This window comes from Tenrec ecaudatus, chromosome 9 (genome assembly GCF_050624435.1).
Source record: "Tenrec ecaudatus isolate mTenEca1 chromosome 9, mTenEca1.hap1, whole genome shotgun sequence".
Classification (NCBI taxonomy): Eukaryota; Metazoa; Chordata; class Mammalia; order Afrosoricida; family Tenrecidae; genus Tenrec; species Tenrec ecaudatus.
In genome coordinates, this window is record NC_134538.1 from 126,879,592 (window position 1) to 126,895,964 (window position 16,373).

At 39.1% G+C, this 16,373-nt stretch overlaps 1 protein-coding gene and 1 pseudogene across 1 annotated transcript in view; both read right to left on the reverse strand.

Annotated features, from left to right (window-relative positions):
* Positions 1–16,373, reverse strand: part of COG5 (component of oligomeric golgi complex 5) — a 291,974-nt gene that overhangs the window by 265,179 nt on the left and 10,422 nt on the right. The window contains exons 2-5 of the mRNA XM_075558542.1: positions 13,734–13,873; positions 10,626–10,683; positions 8,096–8,150; positions 7,924–7,993 (exon numbers count right to left, since the gene is read on the reverse strand). Coding sequence (XP_075414657.1) covers positions 7,924–7,993; positions 8,096–8,150; positions 10,626–10,683; positions 13,734–13,873 — 323 coding nt within the window. The remainder of the gene's footprint in view (positions 1–7,923; positions 7,994–8,095; positions 8,151–10,625; positions 10,684–13,733; positions 13,874–16,373) is intronic.
* Positions 164–628, reverse strand: LOC142457019 (small ribosomal subunit protein eS10-like; annotated as a pseudogene).

Genomic DNA, 16,373 nt, shown 5'->3' on the forward strand with positions numbered 1-16,373 from the left:
TAAATCATAAAAAAAGTTGTAAAAAAAAAAGTTGTACAATCACCACTACTGTCAGTTCTAGAACATTTTCTTCTTTCTTGTGATCCTTGTTATTAGCTCCCTATAAGCATCCTTCATCTCTTTCTTCCTTGCTTTTTTTTTGCCTTTTCTGTCTACAGGTTTATTCAACACAAAAGCATCCCCTCCAACTTTACTAGGGTGGCTGACCACATCCATGACCAAATCCGCCTCTAAACAGGAATTCCGTTGCTGACCTAGCCGCAGCCCCGGCTTTCTTGTCAGCATCAGGCAGCACAGCACTATCTCTACGTGTCTCTGCTGGTCTCTCCTCTGACCGTCAGTCTGGCTGGTAGCTCACCATTCAGACCTTGGGGTCGGGGCGACTGCAGCGCAGGGTGGCAGGCACAATCTCAGGGAGCAGGTGAAGGTCATCCCAGAGGTACTGAATCCTCTCGTTGGTAAGGTACCAGTAAAAATGTCTCCAGGCAAACTGCTCCTTCATGTAGCCTCGTGACTTGAGAGACTGCATGGCCTTCATGGTCTCTGTGAGTTTGGGGTACTTTGGCATGTGGCTATCCTTCTTGGCCACCATTACACCCTCCTTGAAAATGAGCTCATCGATAGCGATTGGTTATTCTTGTGCAACAACATCGCGGTGACTGCTGCATCCTGAGCCAGGACTTCTTGCTCTCTTAGACTCTTACACCTTTTAGAGTCAAAATGGACTTGATGTCTCACAACTCTTCATCCAATGTCCTTTAGATTATGAAATGCTCTACCTGAGCTTTAAGAACCTGCTCTTTATTTCTGTTAGTTAAACCACCAACAAACTAAAGAGCAAGAACTATTAACACTGTATTTTTTTTTATATGCCACAGAATCAGAAGTAATGAGTCATACATTTAGGAAAAATGTAATTCTATAGAATATTGCCAACACAAATGTCAACAACTAATTTTTTTTACATTTTATTAAGGGTTCATACGACTCTTATCACAATCCATACATATACATACATCAATTGTATAAAGCACATCCATACATTCCCTGCCCCAATCATTCTCAAAGCATTTGCTCTCCACTTAAGCCCTTTGCATCAGGTCCTCTTTTTTTTTCAACAAGAAAAAGAACTGTAGTTAAACTTAATGTCAGCCATTATTTGAAAGTACTATATGAGTGGTAATTTTTTAAAGGATCCTAAAATGTCATATTTACATCACAATTTAACTTTGGAGAGTAATTATTTTACTGAATATTTTAACATAAAAGATGAGAAAAAATAACTTGAACCCTTAATGCTCTGAGCATAATCAATAAATCACAAGTAAATGTCTTTCTGGTATTCTCTGCTTTCAGCCAAGTCCCATTTGATATCTTCAATAATATTCCTTATTCCATATCCTCTTCTGAATCCAACTTGAATTTCTGGGTGCCCCCTTGATTGTACTACTTCAGTGGTTGTTAAATAATCTTCAGCAAAACTTTACTTGATATTAGTAATATTGCTCAACATTTTCTGCATTGTTGTCACCTTTTTATAGAATGTGTACTGAAAGAAACCTCTCCTACTCAGGTGGCCAGGTAGCTGTCTTCCAGATTTCTTGTCACAGACTAGTGAGTGTTTTCAGAGCTTCATCAATTTGCTGAAACATTTATATTGGTACTCTGTCCATTCCTAGAAATTGACTGTTCTAGAATGCCTTTAGTATGGCTTGAGCTTTTCCCTGCAGTACCGCTGTTTCTTGATCCCGTGCTACCTCTTGAAAGGACTAAATGTCTACCAGTTCTTTGGGCACAGGGACTTGGTGTATCCTTTCCATCGTCTTTGATGCTTCCTGCATTTCTCAATACTTTGCCCAGAGAACCTTTGAAGATGGCCACTTGAAGCTCCATTTTTCCCTTTGGTTTGTCAGCCTGACATATGCCGAGCACCTCTTCCTTTTTGTTTTCTAACTCCAGGCCGTTGCACCTTTCATTTTAATATCTTACTTTGTCTTCTCGAGGTGCCCTTTAAATTGTTCTGCTGGGACAGTGGGGACAGGGGGCAGGAGAGGCTGATATATTATTGCTATTTGCTTAAGTCTTTTTTAACATTTTATTTTATTTTTTTACATTTTAAAACAGTTAAGACACAGCACTAGGCTTTCTGGAGTCTTGTCCATCTGATAAATGTTAGCAGAAGCCGATGACTGACCAGGGGCCTCCTCTTCTCAAACTGACACCAGTGTCCTCGGAGGGGACCCAGCTCTACCTGGCTCTTGAGTTTGACACTATTTGTGTGGAGTGGTTTTGGGGACCTAAGCATTTGTCCTGTTTGTCCCCAGCAGCAGGCAGAGCTTCATGTTGCTCTGACATGCTCCCCTTTATTTCCTCTGAAGGAATAACTTTTCATGATACTTGGACTGATTGTTTTCAACTGTATTTTTGTACAAGAGGGAAATATTTTCTTAACACTAATCATAATAGATATTGTATTAAATTGTCCCTTCCCAACCACCTTAAAAAAGAGCTGATATATATTCAAACACTGGGGGGAAGTATAAGTGATGAGACATTGAGGGGATTGCAATGGATAAATTGAAACAAAATGTTTCATACTGATGAACGTAAAACTGATAAAATGCTCTGTGAGCTTTCACCTAATTCAAAATAAAAAGTTTAAAAAAAACCAGAGTTGACCTATCAGTTGAAATCAAGTGAATAACAAAATCAGTGAATTACCTGGACCACTAAGCCTTGACAACAAGATTCTGCTCACAGCAGCCAATCCACAGAGAAGACTGTATGGCCCCACTTTGAGACATGACATCACTCGCTGACCCATAGCCCTACAAGGAACAACACTGGAAACACAGTGTGGGAACTGCGCCCGCTCTGATCGCACCATACCAAAGCAAAACACTAAGGGCGTGCAAAAGAACGGCAAGGGGAACAGCAACAAAGAACCCAGGGAATATCAAAAGTAGACTTTGGGGCCAGGGCTTGGCGCCCCATCAGACTCGACCGGAAAACACTTCTAAAGGCCGACAAACAGTCCTTGAACTAACTTTTCTTACTTCTTGTTGTGTTTGGGGGTATTTTTTTACTTTTGTCATTGGCTTTTTGTTCTTGTCTTTTCTTTTGTTGCTTGGTTTTGCTCTGTCTTGTTTTTGTGCACGTTTTTATCTCCACAGTTCTGTCTAAATAAAATAGGCTGGATGAACAATCCAGAAGAGAAAACAATGGGACTGACAATTCCAGAAGGACATGGGAGAGGGGGAGGTGGGGAGAAAGAAGTGATGTTAACAAACCCAGGGAAAAGGAAACAAGTGATCCAAATTGGTGGTGAGGAGGGGGTAGGAGGCCTGGTAGGGTGTGACCAAGGGTAATATAACTGAGAGGAATTACTGAAACCCAAATGAAGGCTGCACATGATAGTGGGACAAGAGGAAAATAAAAGAAAATAGAGGGAAGAGGTAGGAGGCAAAGGGCATTTATAGAGTTCTAAATAAAGGCATGTACATATGTAAATATATTTATATATGTGGATGTGAAATAGATCTGTGTGCATATATTTATAGGTTTAGTATTAAGGTTGCAGATGGACACTGGGTCTCCACTCAAGTACTCCCTTAATGCAAGAATACTTTGTTTTATTAAACTGGCATTCCATGATGCTCACCTTCCCAACACAAACGCTGAAACCAAAGCTGACGCATAAGCAAAAGTGGTGAAGAAAGCTGAGGGTGCCCAGCTAGCAAAAGATAGCTGGAGTCTTAAAGGCTTGTGGTCTTAAAGCCTTGAAGGTTAACAAGCATGGGGTCTTATACTCTTAAAGGTGAATAAGTGGCCATCTAGCTCAGAAGCAAAAAAGCCCACATGGAAGAAACACATCAGCCTGTGTGATCACGAGGTGTCGAAGGGAGCAAGTGCCAGGCATCATCAGAACAAAAAAATCACACATCAGTATGAATGGGGGGTACGCGGAGTAGACACCCAAAGCCCATCTGTAGGCAATTGGACATCCCGTTACAGAAGGGTCTCAGGGAGGAGACGAGCCAGTCAGGGTGCAGTGTAGTAACGATGAAACATACAACTTTCCTCTAGTTCCTAACTGCTTCCTTCCCACCCCACTATCATGAACTCAATTCTACCTTACAAATCTGGCTAGACCAGAGGATGTACATTGGTACAGATAGGAACTGGAAACACAGGGTATCCAGCACGGATGAACCCTTCAGGACCAGTGGTGAGAGTAGCAATACAGGGAGGGTGAGCTAGAAAGGGGGAACCGATTACAGGGATCTACATATAACCACCTCTCTGTTGGACGGATAACAGAAAAGTGGGTAAAGGGAGATGTTGGACAGTGTAAGACATGACAAAATAATAATTTATAAATTATCAAGGGTTCATGGGGGGGAAGCGGGGAGCGAGGGGCAAAAATGAGGAGCTGATGCCAGGGGCTTAAGTGGAGAGTAAATGTTTTGAGAATTATGAAGACAATGAAGATACAAATGTGCTTTACATAATTCATGTATGTATGGATTATGATGAGTTATATGAGTTCCTAATAAAATGATTTAAATAAATCAGTGAATTACAAAACATTGAAAATGTACAAAACATTCATGTAAAAAATGTTAAACATTTATTACTGCAGATAATTAATAGCTATACTGAATACTCCTTTGAACTTTATTTCAGAATTTATATATCCAGCATTTTATTTAGTTATCTGTGTACACTTACGCTATTTCCTGTCCCCGTGATGCAAACTTTCTGAGAACAAGGACTATTTTATTCATATTTGTATCCCTTGCCATATAAGCACAATTTTTATAAATAATGAGAATGATTACCTTCTAATTAGCTGAGATGGTCCATTGACTTAGAAGATCTAGTGGTCCCTGGCTATTTAGAATATAATTAATCACATTACTTATAATTATTTAATTTACTAACAGTAAATATATAATTAACCAAGTTCATGTTTAGTGATACATTAAAAGAGAGCCTTGGTTTAAGCTTTCAAGAGTTCTTCTCCTGAGTAATATTTCATCTCTATTCACTTTCCTAAGAACTCCCACGTGGTGCTTCAGTTTAAACATTGGGCTGCTAAGCACAAAGTTGATGGTTTAACCCCACCAGCTATTAAATGAGAGAAAGTGGAGGCTGTCTGCTTCTGAAAAGAGTTACAGCTTGGAAACCCTATATTGGTTCTCGATAAGTTAGAATCAACTCAACGCTAATGGACATCATTCACTTTCCTAAATGGGTTCATATTTTTTCTTTTTTTTAAATCATTTTATTGGAAGCTCATACAACTCTTTATCACAATCCGTACATACATGAATTCTGTAAAGCACATTTGACATTCGTTACCCTCATTATTCTCAAAACATTTGCTCTCCAATTAAGCCCCTGGCATCAGCTCATTTCCCCCCTCCCCACTGTCTCCTCCCTCATGAATCCTTTATCATTTATAAATTATTATTCTGTCATATCCTATACTATCCAACGACTCCCTTCACCCACTTTTCTGCTGTCTGTCCCCCAGGGAGGAGGTTATATGTAGATGCCTGGAATCAGTTCCCCTTTTCTACCCAACCCTCCCTCTACTCACCTGGTATCATCACTCTTACCACTGGTCCTGAAGGGATCATCCATCTTCTGTATTTCCAGTTCCTATCTGTACCAGTGTCCTCTGGTCTAGCCAGATTTGTAAAGTAGAATTGGAATCATGATAGTGGGGATGGCGGGAGGAGGAGGCATTTAGGAACTAGAGGAAAGTTGTGTTTCATCATTGCTACAGTGCACCGTGACTGGCTCGTCTTCTCCCTGTGACCCTTCCATAAGGGGATATACAATTGCCTACAGATGGGCTTTGGGTCTCCACTCTGCACTCCCCCTCATTCACACTGATATTTTTTTTGTTCTTTTATGCCTGCTACCTGATCCCTTCAACACTTCATGATCACACAGGCTGGTATGCTTCTCCATGTGGGCTTTGCTGCTTCTGAGCTGGATGAGTACTTGTTTATCTTCAAGCCTTTAAGACCCCAGATGCTATATTTTTTGATAGCTGAGCACCATCAGCTTTCTTCACCACATTTGCTTATGCACTCATTTGTCTTCAGCAATTGTATTGGGAAGGTGAGCGCAAAATGATATGATTGTTTATTCTTTGATGCCTGATAACTGATCCCTTCGGCACTTCATAATCACACAGGCTCGTGGTGTGCTTCTTCCATGTGGGCTTTGTTGCTTGAGCTTTGTTTTCAGCAATTGTGTTGGAAGGTAAGCATCATGGAATGCCAGTTTAATAGAACAAAGTATTCTTGCATTGAAGGAGTACTTGAGTGGAGGCCCAATGTCCCCTAGATGGGTTCGTATTATAGCTAATGTACTCATTCATTAAAATGGAGTCTAAAGTTACCCGATTTCCCAGGAAAGAAATCCAAAAGCATTTAACCATTGGTATCACCCTGTGACTCAAGAGATCTACAGAACAATGTTACTCTGTAACATCTGGGGTCACCATGAGTACTATACAGTTAAGATTATTTATAGCCATTATTGAAGTTTAAAGCAATCTACAAGAGGGTGCCCCCAAAAAACCAGATGTGATATGAGGGCGATAGTGCATTTGGAGTTTGTTCCACTAGGTCAGACTGTTAAACAAGCTTCCTTTTGAGATTCTGAAAAGATTACTTAACAGTGTGCAACCAAAAAAAGCCTGATTTGTCGCAGACAGGGGACTGCTTTTGCCATACAACAATGCTACGCTCACACAGCTGTCTTAGTGCACCAGTTTTTGGCAAAAAACACCATGCCTCGCTTGCCCCTCACACCTTACTGACCTGACCTCACTCTGCAACTTCTTTTTGTTTCCACAAATAAAGAAGGACATAAAAGGACAGAGATTTGATGACTGAGAAAAGGTGAGAAAAAATACAAAAAAATGAGGAAAGTGCTCTCAGCCATCCACACAGATGAGTTTTAAAAATGTTTCCAAGAATGGAATTGCAGATTTGACAAATGCATTAAGTATAATGGAGAGGGCTTTGAAGTTGATAAGATTGTTTTGTAAAAAAAATTAAATACATAGCTTTGAAAAAAATTCTGTTTTGGGGGGTATGGGTACCCCCTTGTATATCCAACTATACCTGCTGCCATCAAGGTGATTCTGACTCACAGTGACCCTAGATACGGTTTCTGAGGCTGTAACTAGTTTCAGGAGCCTTATCTTCCTCTGGTGGAGCAAGTGATGGGTGTTAGCCACTAACCTTGCCCCTAGAGGTAACAGTTTACCAACAGCGCAACTCTGGCTCCTCATAACTATAGGCAAACACATGTTTGAAGAATCATAAAAACTATGTGGAGCACAGAGTGAAAACATGGTTTGAGTATTCCTTCCATAGAGCTAGAAAATCACTGTCCTTTAGTCAACAACTGAATTTCCTGCAAGACGTATGAATACTGCTGTAAGAACATTAAGTGAAAGGTTCAGGCTCCTTAGATTTAATCATAGACTCTAAGAATCCAATAAACATTAGACTCTTTCCTGTACTCTATTAAAGGAAATAATTGCAAAGTCTATAAAAACTATACAAGTGTAAATGATTTTATAATGTAATAACATGGGTGAAGCAAATTCACTTGGAGAGTAGTTTGGATTTGAAGATCTTATTTTAAAGTTTTTTAAAAGTATTTTCCCTTTTCACTCCCTTGGTTGGTGGCAACCGCAAAGTTGGCAGATGGGACTTTCAAATAAGGATGCAACTATAACTCAAATAAATAAAATAAAAATAAAAGCATTTCCCCTTTTTCTTTCATATTTAATGTCCATTCCCTTATAGCTACAGATCTCAGATTCATTAAATTGGACCACTTAACAAAACAAAATGAACAGTAGAAAGAAAAGAAAAGGGCGATGCCCACCTGAAGCCTCGCTAGTTGCGCAGTACGGGTTACTATTTTGTTGTAGGGCTCAACAATTTTTGCTTTCATCCTAAAAGAAGGGGAAAAAAGTAGGGATAAAATAAAATCCATTTTAAAACAGACCTGGATAAAATGCTTTCCATCTATTTACTTACGAAACAAAGAATATTACCTGTCAACAGCTCCCTGCAGAGCCCCAATTCTTGTCTGCATCATCTGGAGAACACCTGGGAAAACAGAGCCAGCAACCTGAGCTTTTACAAACCGACGAAGACTCAGACTGAGAAAAATTAAATCAAAGAAACACACACAGCGCTTCAAAAGTTCACAGGAAAATTTACTTTCTTTTTTTTAATTCTATTTTTCGAAACTTTTTGAAGTTCTCATGTAGTTTTATTTTTTTCTGCTGTCATGCCAATCCAAGCAACCAGTATCTCTTAGCTGTATTATAGCAAAAGCCTCTAAACGGTCTTCCCCTCTAACCTATGAGCATAATGGGGAGTGGCATCCCAACCGGTTTGGTTCGACAAGAAAGCTAGAGAACTACATACTGGTGATGCTCGCACAACACTGTAGTAAATGTATTTAATGCCACTGAACATATGCCTTAAAATTAATAAAAGTTTTTATGTTATGTATATTATACCACAACTAAAATAAGAATAGAAAAAAGGAGATGAACTAGAAGTTAGAGATAATATTCAACATATTCAATATATATCCTAGTTACTTTTCAGCATCTCAAAATAAATTAATTACATTTTAGAAATATGTATGTACCATGCTAAAATGAATCCTGACCAATTCATATTTTTTATCTTTCATGTTCAAATAATGTGAAGAAACATTTGAGATTATCAAACGAATCAGAGAAGCCAATCTTTGTGCTCTGTACCCTCAATAATGGCTAGCCATTCCAACTCATTGAACCAGTATATTTAAAATGCTGCCCCCTTGAGGACCATTCTGGGAGAAGCAAGCTACTTCTGGAACTGACATGCACATACTAATAACAGTATTTCTGTTGTGGTGACGAATCTACACCTCTGCATGCTCTAAATCAAGGTACTGACATGGCATCCTTACACGTTTCAAAGTAAAAAATGTCTTTGTGTTTCGAAAAGTTACCATTAATCTATTATTTATTTTCTCACAGAAACATAGAAAACTATTCTGAGAAAAAAGCGTAATTCCCAATACTAAACCAGTCAGTACTTAGAGACTCTTATTTCCCCAAGAACATAGTCTAATATCTATCCCTCATGTCGAAACAATGTTCAAACCAGTATTTCTCAAACTAAGAAGAGCCTTAGCATTTTCAATATATTCAAGAAATCAGTAGGCTAATTACCTTTGAGTTCATGAGAAATATTAGGGGAAACATTACAGAATATTGCCTCACAGAAAATAATATCTTCTCTCTTTGAGAATCTCATAAGTATTTCATTTTGTTTTGATGTGCAATGATTAATAAGAGTAATCACACCACAATAATGTAAAACACAATAGTTCATCATATTATGAGATGAAGTTTAATTTTACCAAGAGAGAACGGAAAAACCATAAAAGAATTAAGTCAACAAAAATAAAAAGATTCATGGAAATAAAAATCTATAGTGTAATTCTACTTTCACTAAAGATTTACAAAGACAGACTCCAAAAAAAGTGAAAATATGAACCAACCAAATTTCTACAAACTATTTGTTGATTTTGTTGTTTGAAGTAACAGTTATAGGAGCACTAAGTTAGTGTCAGACACTGTTCTCAGTGTTTTACTAACTCATTTATTCCTCAGAATAATGCAATACTATGACCTTAGTTTCCCAGAGAGAAAAACTGAGGCTCTGAAAGGTTAAATAACTCACCCAAAGACACACAGTAAGTAGCAGAACAAGGATTTGAACCTAGACAGTTTAGATCAGGGACAAGCAAAGCATCACCTGCTACCTTCATTATTGAAGGTTTTCTGGCATATAGCCATATTCATTCATTTACATATTTTCTGGCTGGGTTCACCCTTCAGGTCTGAACTGAACTCATCCCCATGTTAAAATAACCAACCATGTAAGATTAAAAAGGTAGCACTGATCCAAAGAAAAAGTACAGAGGGTTGGAAAAGAGGAAGAATGGAAACAGAAAACAAAGGGAGAGAGTAGGATAAGTGATGGGGACACAAAGCAGGAGTTCAAACAAAGTGTATGAATTGCTAAGTTTAAAATGAGGATCTGCTCTGTGAATTTACAATGAAAAGTGAAGAAGAAGAAGAAATAGAAGAAGAAGGAGGAGTTTTTTTACAAGAATACAGCCACACTCATTTACATACTATCTGGTTATTTGCTGTACAGTGGTAGAGCTGAGTGGCTGCGACAAGGACGATGGACTCAAGGTCTAAAATCTTTACCATCTGATCCTTATCAGAAAAACATTTGCCAACTCCTGGCAAGGATCTAAATAATCTATAATAATAATAATAATAAGCTCACGGTCACTAAGTTGCTTCTGGCTTATAGAGGTGCCTTCAGACAGAATAGAACTGTCCCTGTGGGTTTCTGAGACTGCATCTCTTTAAGGAAGTAAAAATCCTCATCTCTTGCCTGTGGCGCGGCGGGCAGTTTCCAACTCAGCAGCTGGTAGCCCATTGGGTAACCCACTAAGCCACCAGGGCTCCTTTAAAGAGTCTACATTAGTTAATAAAAATATACCTTCCAAAGACTCAATTCCAGTTGCTTGTGCCAGTAAGTCTTCATGTCTTGCAACAACCTGAAACATCAAGATGAAAAATCAACATTCTCTCTAATTAGGCAGTAGGTATATTTCTCCATGACCACAGTGTCGAACGGAAGGCCTTTCCCCGTATCTAAGGGAGGAAATGCTAAATAAAGGGCGGTGGGGGGGGGGGGGTGAATGCAGGTTACAATGCAGGTTACAAATTATTAGCAGCAATCTACCTGCATGTATAGTATACGCTTTATCTAGCTAAGAAGACAGAGTCTAGTGAAAACGAGATGGCAACACAGAGCAGAAGACAGTCTCCTTCCTAGCGCCTACCTTTCCCAATAGGGTTTGCAGGATCGTCTGGATAGAGTTGCTCCAAAATGTTTTAAGTGGTTGGTTCATGCCACCTTATTGTACTACTCACCGCACAAGAATTTGCACTAACAATATATATGTTTTCTCTTTAAAGAATGCTTTCAAGCATCAGCTTCTCTTAGTTCTCAAATGGAATTGAGTATCATCAAGGCCACATACTAATATGAACATTTCTCTATCTGAACATCTTTTTTCATTAGGTGCTGTTTAGTTGGCTGTGGCTCACATCGAGTCTACGTACAATAGAACGAAGCCTTGCCCTCATCTGTGTCCTCCTAGTGTCCTCGAGGGTTCTTTTCCCGGTAGAAGAATGGCAAAAACAACAATTAGGAACTAAAAGTCACTGACAAGAAATTCTTCAGACAATATAAAACCCTGTAAACCTTTAGCATAAGCTAAGAATCCTTGTTTTGTACTCTCTAGCCCAATGAATAATGAGCTTCATGTCTAACCTGCAGATGGAAGTTAGAAATCAATAGGGTGAGTTCACTAGAAGCTGTGTAGACTCCTTTTGGTCCTCACAACCACTCTCTCTGTCATCATATGCCAAATAAGCGTCTGAAACAGTGATCAGCAAACTGGGTCTTGAGCCATCGGGAGCTTTTTCATTTTATACAAGAGGCTCTGAAGTAAAACTGAAAAATGTTAAAGGCTAATGGTAATTTCATTTGTTTGAAAAAATATATTTATGGCTCTCGAATAGTCTTTAAATTGGGGTGAAGGACAGGATTGGCTCTTTGGCCTCAAAAGTTTGCCGACCCCTGGAAAACAATGTCTTCTATCGCTTTTATCCTTCAGGTTTTCAGATGCCTGTATTTTTTCCAATTTATTATTGATATGGTCTTCAGGGTGTCCATATTAACAAGAATATTTCCCTGTAACTCTCGATTCCTTTTCCCTCTTAGTAGTAATACTCTGGAAAGGTTTGAAAGTCTAAACTGCATTTGCATGGACTCACATGCCAACAATTAGAGAGAATCTCAGTTACTTATAAGACAGATAAAGGATAAAAGTGATTTTCCTATTACAGTTGCAGCTAAATGAGGGAGAACCTGGTAATACAGCAGTTACATGTTGGGCTGTGATCTGCAAGGTTAGCAGTTCAAAACCACCAGCCGTTCCAAGGGAGAAAGACAGGGCATTCCACCCCCATAAAGAGTTAGTCTCAGAAACTTACAGGGGGCAGTTCTACCTTGTCCAAAGGGTCACGATGCGTCAGCATCTACTCATTGGCAGTGGGTTTGGTGATGGCCGTATGGATCACTCATGGCTAGTCACCAGATATCGAGAGCAGAATTTTAACACTGACATGGAAGGAGATACCAGGAGCTTCCTGGGCGCCAGATCTCATCTATAGTACTTCTTTCAACTCATTCATCCGCTGACTGTCCCCTCAGTATTTTCATAACTATTTAATTCACTGTATTACATATCTTACTTTAAATACTAGAATGTTTTCTGCTTCCTGTATAGAGGCCTATACATACCTCAATAAGTTTTTTTTCAATTTTGTCTTACTGATATTCTTAAATTACCATATATACTCGAGTATAAGCTGAACTGCATCAGCCAAGGCACCTAATTTGACCACAAAAACTGCATTTAAAATGTGCTGGAAAACTTGGTTTATACACGAGTATACACAGTATGTTTATTATATTCCAGTTCTGGACCTAGTTAGGATTATCTTTCCTTTGGCAGAAAACAAATGACAGCAGGTTCAATTTGGACATCAGGACTCAGTGAATTCTTCTACCTCAATCTCAAAGCTACTATAAATATAGCCTATTCCCTCTAATGATGTTCAATAAATGTTAAATTCTTCATCACATTTTTAAAATTTGGTACAGTATATATAACATAGCATTTGCCATTTCAACCTTTTTGACACATACAATCCAGTGAAATTAATTATATTCACCATACTGTACAACTATTACCATTACCAGTTTCAAATCTTTTTTTTCTTTATACAAGAGACCCCATATCTTCAGCAACAACTCTTGTTTTCTCCCTCCCACTGGTCCCTGGTAACCACTAGCAAACTTGATCTCTATGCATTTGCTATGCTATAGTACTGAGCTGCTAATCACAAGGTCAGTGGTTCAAACTCACCAGCTGCTCCAACGGAGAAAGCCGAGTCTGTCTACTCCTGTAACAATTTAAAGTCTATGCACTGTGAGTCGGAATTGACTCAATGGCAGTGGGCTTTTGAATATAAGCATATGCATTTGCCTATTCAGAAAAATGGGATCATATGCCTTTTTGTGTCTGACACAGACTTGTCTAACTCTGTGTTCTATCCATCAAAATAATTATCCACACTTGCATAGCAAATGCTACAATGTGTTCTCATTAGTTATGAACTACCAAACTGAATATCCCAATTTTTCTTGTTTACACTATCCCACCTCTAAAATTGATTTTCTATTTTCTTTATCAAGCACAATTTTTTTCTGTCCACTATATTCTCTAATTATCAGTTAAAATTGTAGAAGAGAAGTATGACATAAGATTTTGAGAATGTGGGTATACTAGTTTTTCAACCAAGAAAAGTAATTCACAAAAAATATTTTTTAAAGAAATCTTAGAAAATTTTGTAACATGGTATTGTGTGGACTTGTTCATGTAGATATGCACTTAGATTAAACTAGGATTAAATGATAATCATAGTATTATTTTAGGCGGATTATCTGTATGATCTCAAAGACTGGAATTACCTGTAGGTGTAGTTCTTTATCCAACTGACTGATTCCTTGGGCAAGTTTTGCTAGTTGTTCAGCAATTACAGCTTGATGAATAGATTGGGAAGTATAAGTTTTTACATCAAAATCTTCATTTAAAAAGTCACTGTAACACTCTGGAGGGAAAATAAATAGGAGGAAGACCTTAATTAAACTTCTTAACCACAGAGAGTAAGTGATAAGACAATTGTAACCTTAGCTAACATTCTTACTTTCAAGTCTACCTATAAATAAATACTAGGAACTGTTGTCAATGCTTCCGGTAATAATGAGAAGGAAAAGGGTGAAGTGTTAGCAGAAAAGAGGTGGTAGTATTCACTAACGAGGCTCGGCTCGATGTGCAGAGACTGATCTAAGCAATTGACGCATACTAACTCCATCAACTTCACAAGAACCCTGCTGGAACTGCCCTTTCACAGAAGAGGAAACCGGCATCGGCAGCTCACACACTTGTCCCAGGCCACAATCTGGAAGTTGAACGGAGGCAGCATAACTGCAAAGCCAGCACTTTCAACCGCTATGCAATACTGCTAACTTTTATCTGAGCCAAACAAAGAAAAACATTGAGTAGTGGAAGATGAGCAGAGAACATATTGAAATGGACAAGAAATTAATTTTACTTGGATCAACCATCCATATCCATTGAAGTAATTAAGAATTTGTTTTAATGTACTGCGCTGGAGAAATCTGCTGCAAAAAATCCTTCAAAGTGTTAAATAGCTCAGATGTTACCTTGAAGAGTGAGGTATGTTTGAGTATTTTCAATCACTTCACAAGCATGCAAAAGCCGGGCAATGAATGAGAAAGAGCAGAGAGGGGGAAATGTCAGGGTCGGCTAGAAGTCTGGATGGTCCATGAGTTCTGAATGACTTATCCCGAATGCTTCACATGATCGTTCCACTGGTCTTATGTTGACTCATCCCAACACGACTTCACCTGATCCATTCCACCAGTCAAACTCAGGGTCAACTAAAAGTCTGGATGATCCATTCCAAATTGCCTCACATGACCCATTCCAGAGGTGATCTCCAGATAACTTATCAGCTAACACTGCCCCACATGATAATGAGGTGCATGAGCCTTGGATGATGACAAAACCAATCATTATGCTGGAATAAAGACCAATCAGGACACATGAATAAAGGTCAATGAGAAAACAGTATAGCACCTAGGACAAACCAATAGGGTCCCACCATTCAAACTCTATGAAATTCAATGTCATAACCCTAGACATGGTCAGCTTCCTCAAATCTGGAGGTGGCCTGCTTTGTGATTGACGTATACTTTGCTGATTAAGTCTTTGCCCCACTTATGACCAAAAAAGTATCCATACATTTGAATTAATGGTATTTGAAGAATACTGAATGTACTTTGGATTGTCAGAAAAATGAACAAATCTGTCTTTGAAGATGTATAGCCAGAAAGTTCCTTAGACATGAGGATGGCAAGACTTCATCTCACATACTTTGAATTTATGATCAGGAGGGACCAGTCCCTGAAAAAGGCCATGATGCTGGATAGAGCATCAGGGGAACAGAGGGAGTGTCCCTCAATGCGCTATTCTGACACAGTGGCTACAACAATGGGGTCAAAGAGCAACTGTTGTGAGGATGGTGCAAGACCTGTACACAGGATTGCTATGAGAGAGCAAAACCAATTCAGTAGCACCTAAAAACAACAACTACCGTATATACTTGTGTATAAGCCGAGTTTTTCAGAAATGTGCTGAAAAAAACTGGACTTCGGTTTATACATGGGTCAGTGGTAGCCCAGCAAGGTGTAACATCTCACGGGTGAATGCCATTCCTCCACTGTTCATTCAAAGCCCCGCTGACACTGTAGGACTATGAATGTTTATTTACTCACATCTAACCAATCAGAGCCGTCCTATGACGTGGACGGCTAAATTCGCAGAAGCACCCGTAGTGATTCACTTACGCTGGCAGCTGAACTGTTAAGGAAGTGTCTGTGGCTGCGCTCCCTCTCTCCCCTCTGGTCTCTGTGTTAATTCACATCCTGCATCCCCTACCCACACGGACTCCCACACTCCTCCCGGCTAACTTGGTCAGGGGGGTAGAACCATGAAAGTTCTTTTTTAAAGTCTTGTTTTTTTATCCTATTAGAAATGGATACTCTTGAACCAAAACAAAAACACCGGTCATATGAGGCTGGTTTCAAAATGAAAGTTGTGACAAGAGCAGAAGAAAGCAATAACTGTATTGCAAGTAGGGAATTCTGTGTTGACGAAAAGCAAGTGAGGGAGTGGCGGAAAATGAAGGCTGACTTGGAACAGATTCCAAAAGCTCATCGGGGTTTAACATCTTTTTATGGGGCCCTAGAGAGTGAATTGCATACATGGGTTGTGGATTGTTGTCAAAATGGTTACTGCGTAACACGCCTGGGAATCCGCATACATGCTCTACAAATGGCTAAGAAGGACAACTATAAAACACCAGGCATTGAAAATGTTGCTGCATCAGCAGGATGGTGTACCAGCTTCATGAATAGGTTTGGCCTACTATGTTTGAGACAAAGAACAAAGATTTCTCAGACACTGCCACAAGACCTTGAAGAAAAATTATGTCATTCCAGTCATTTATTATAAAACAAAGAAGG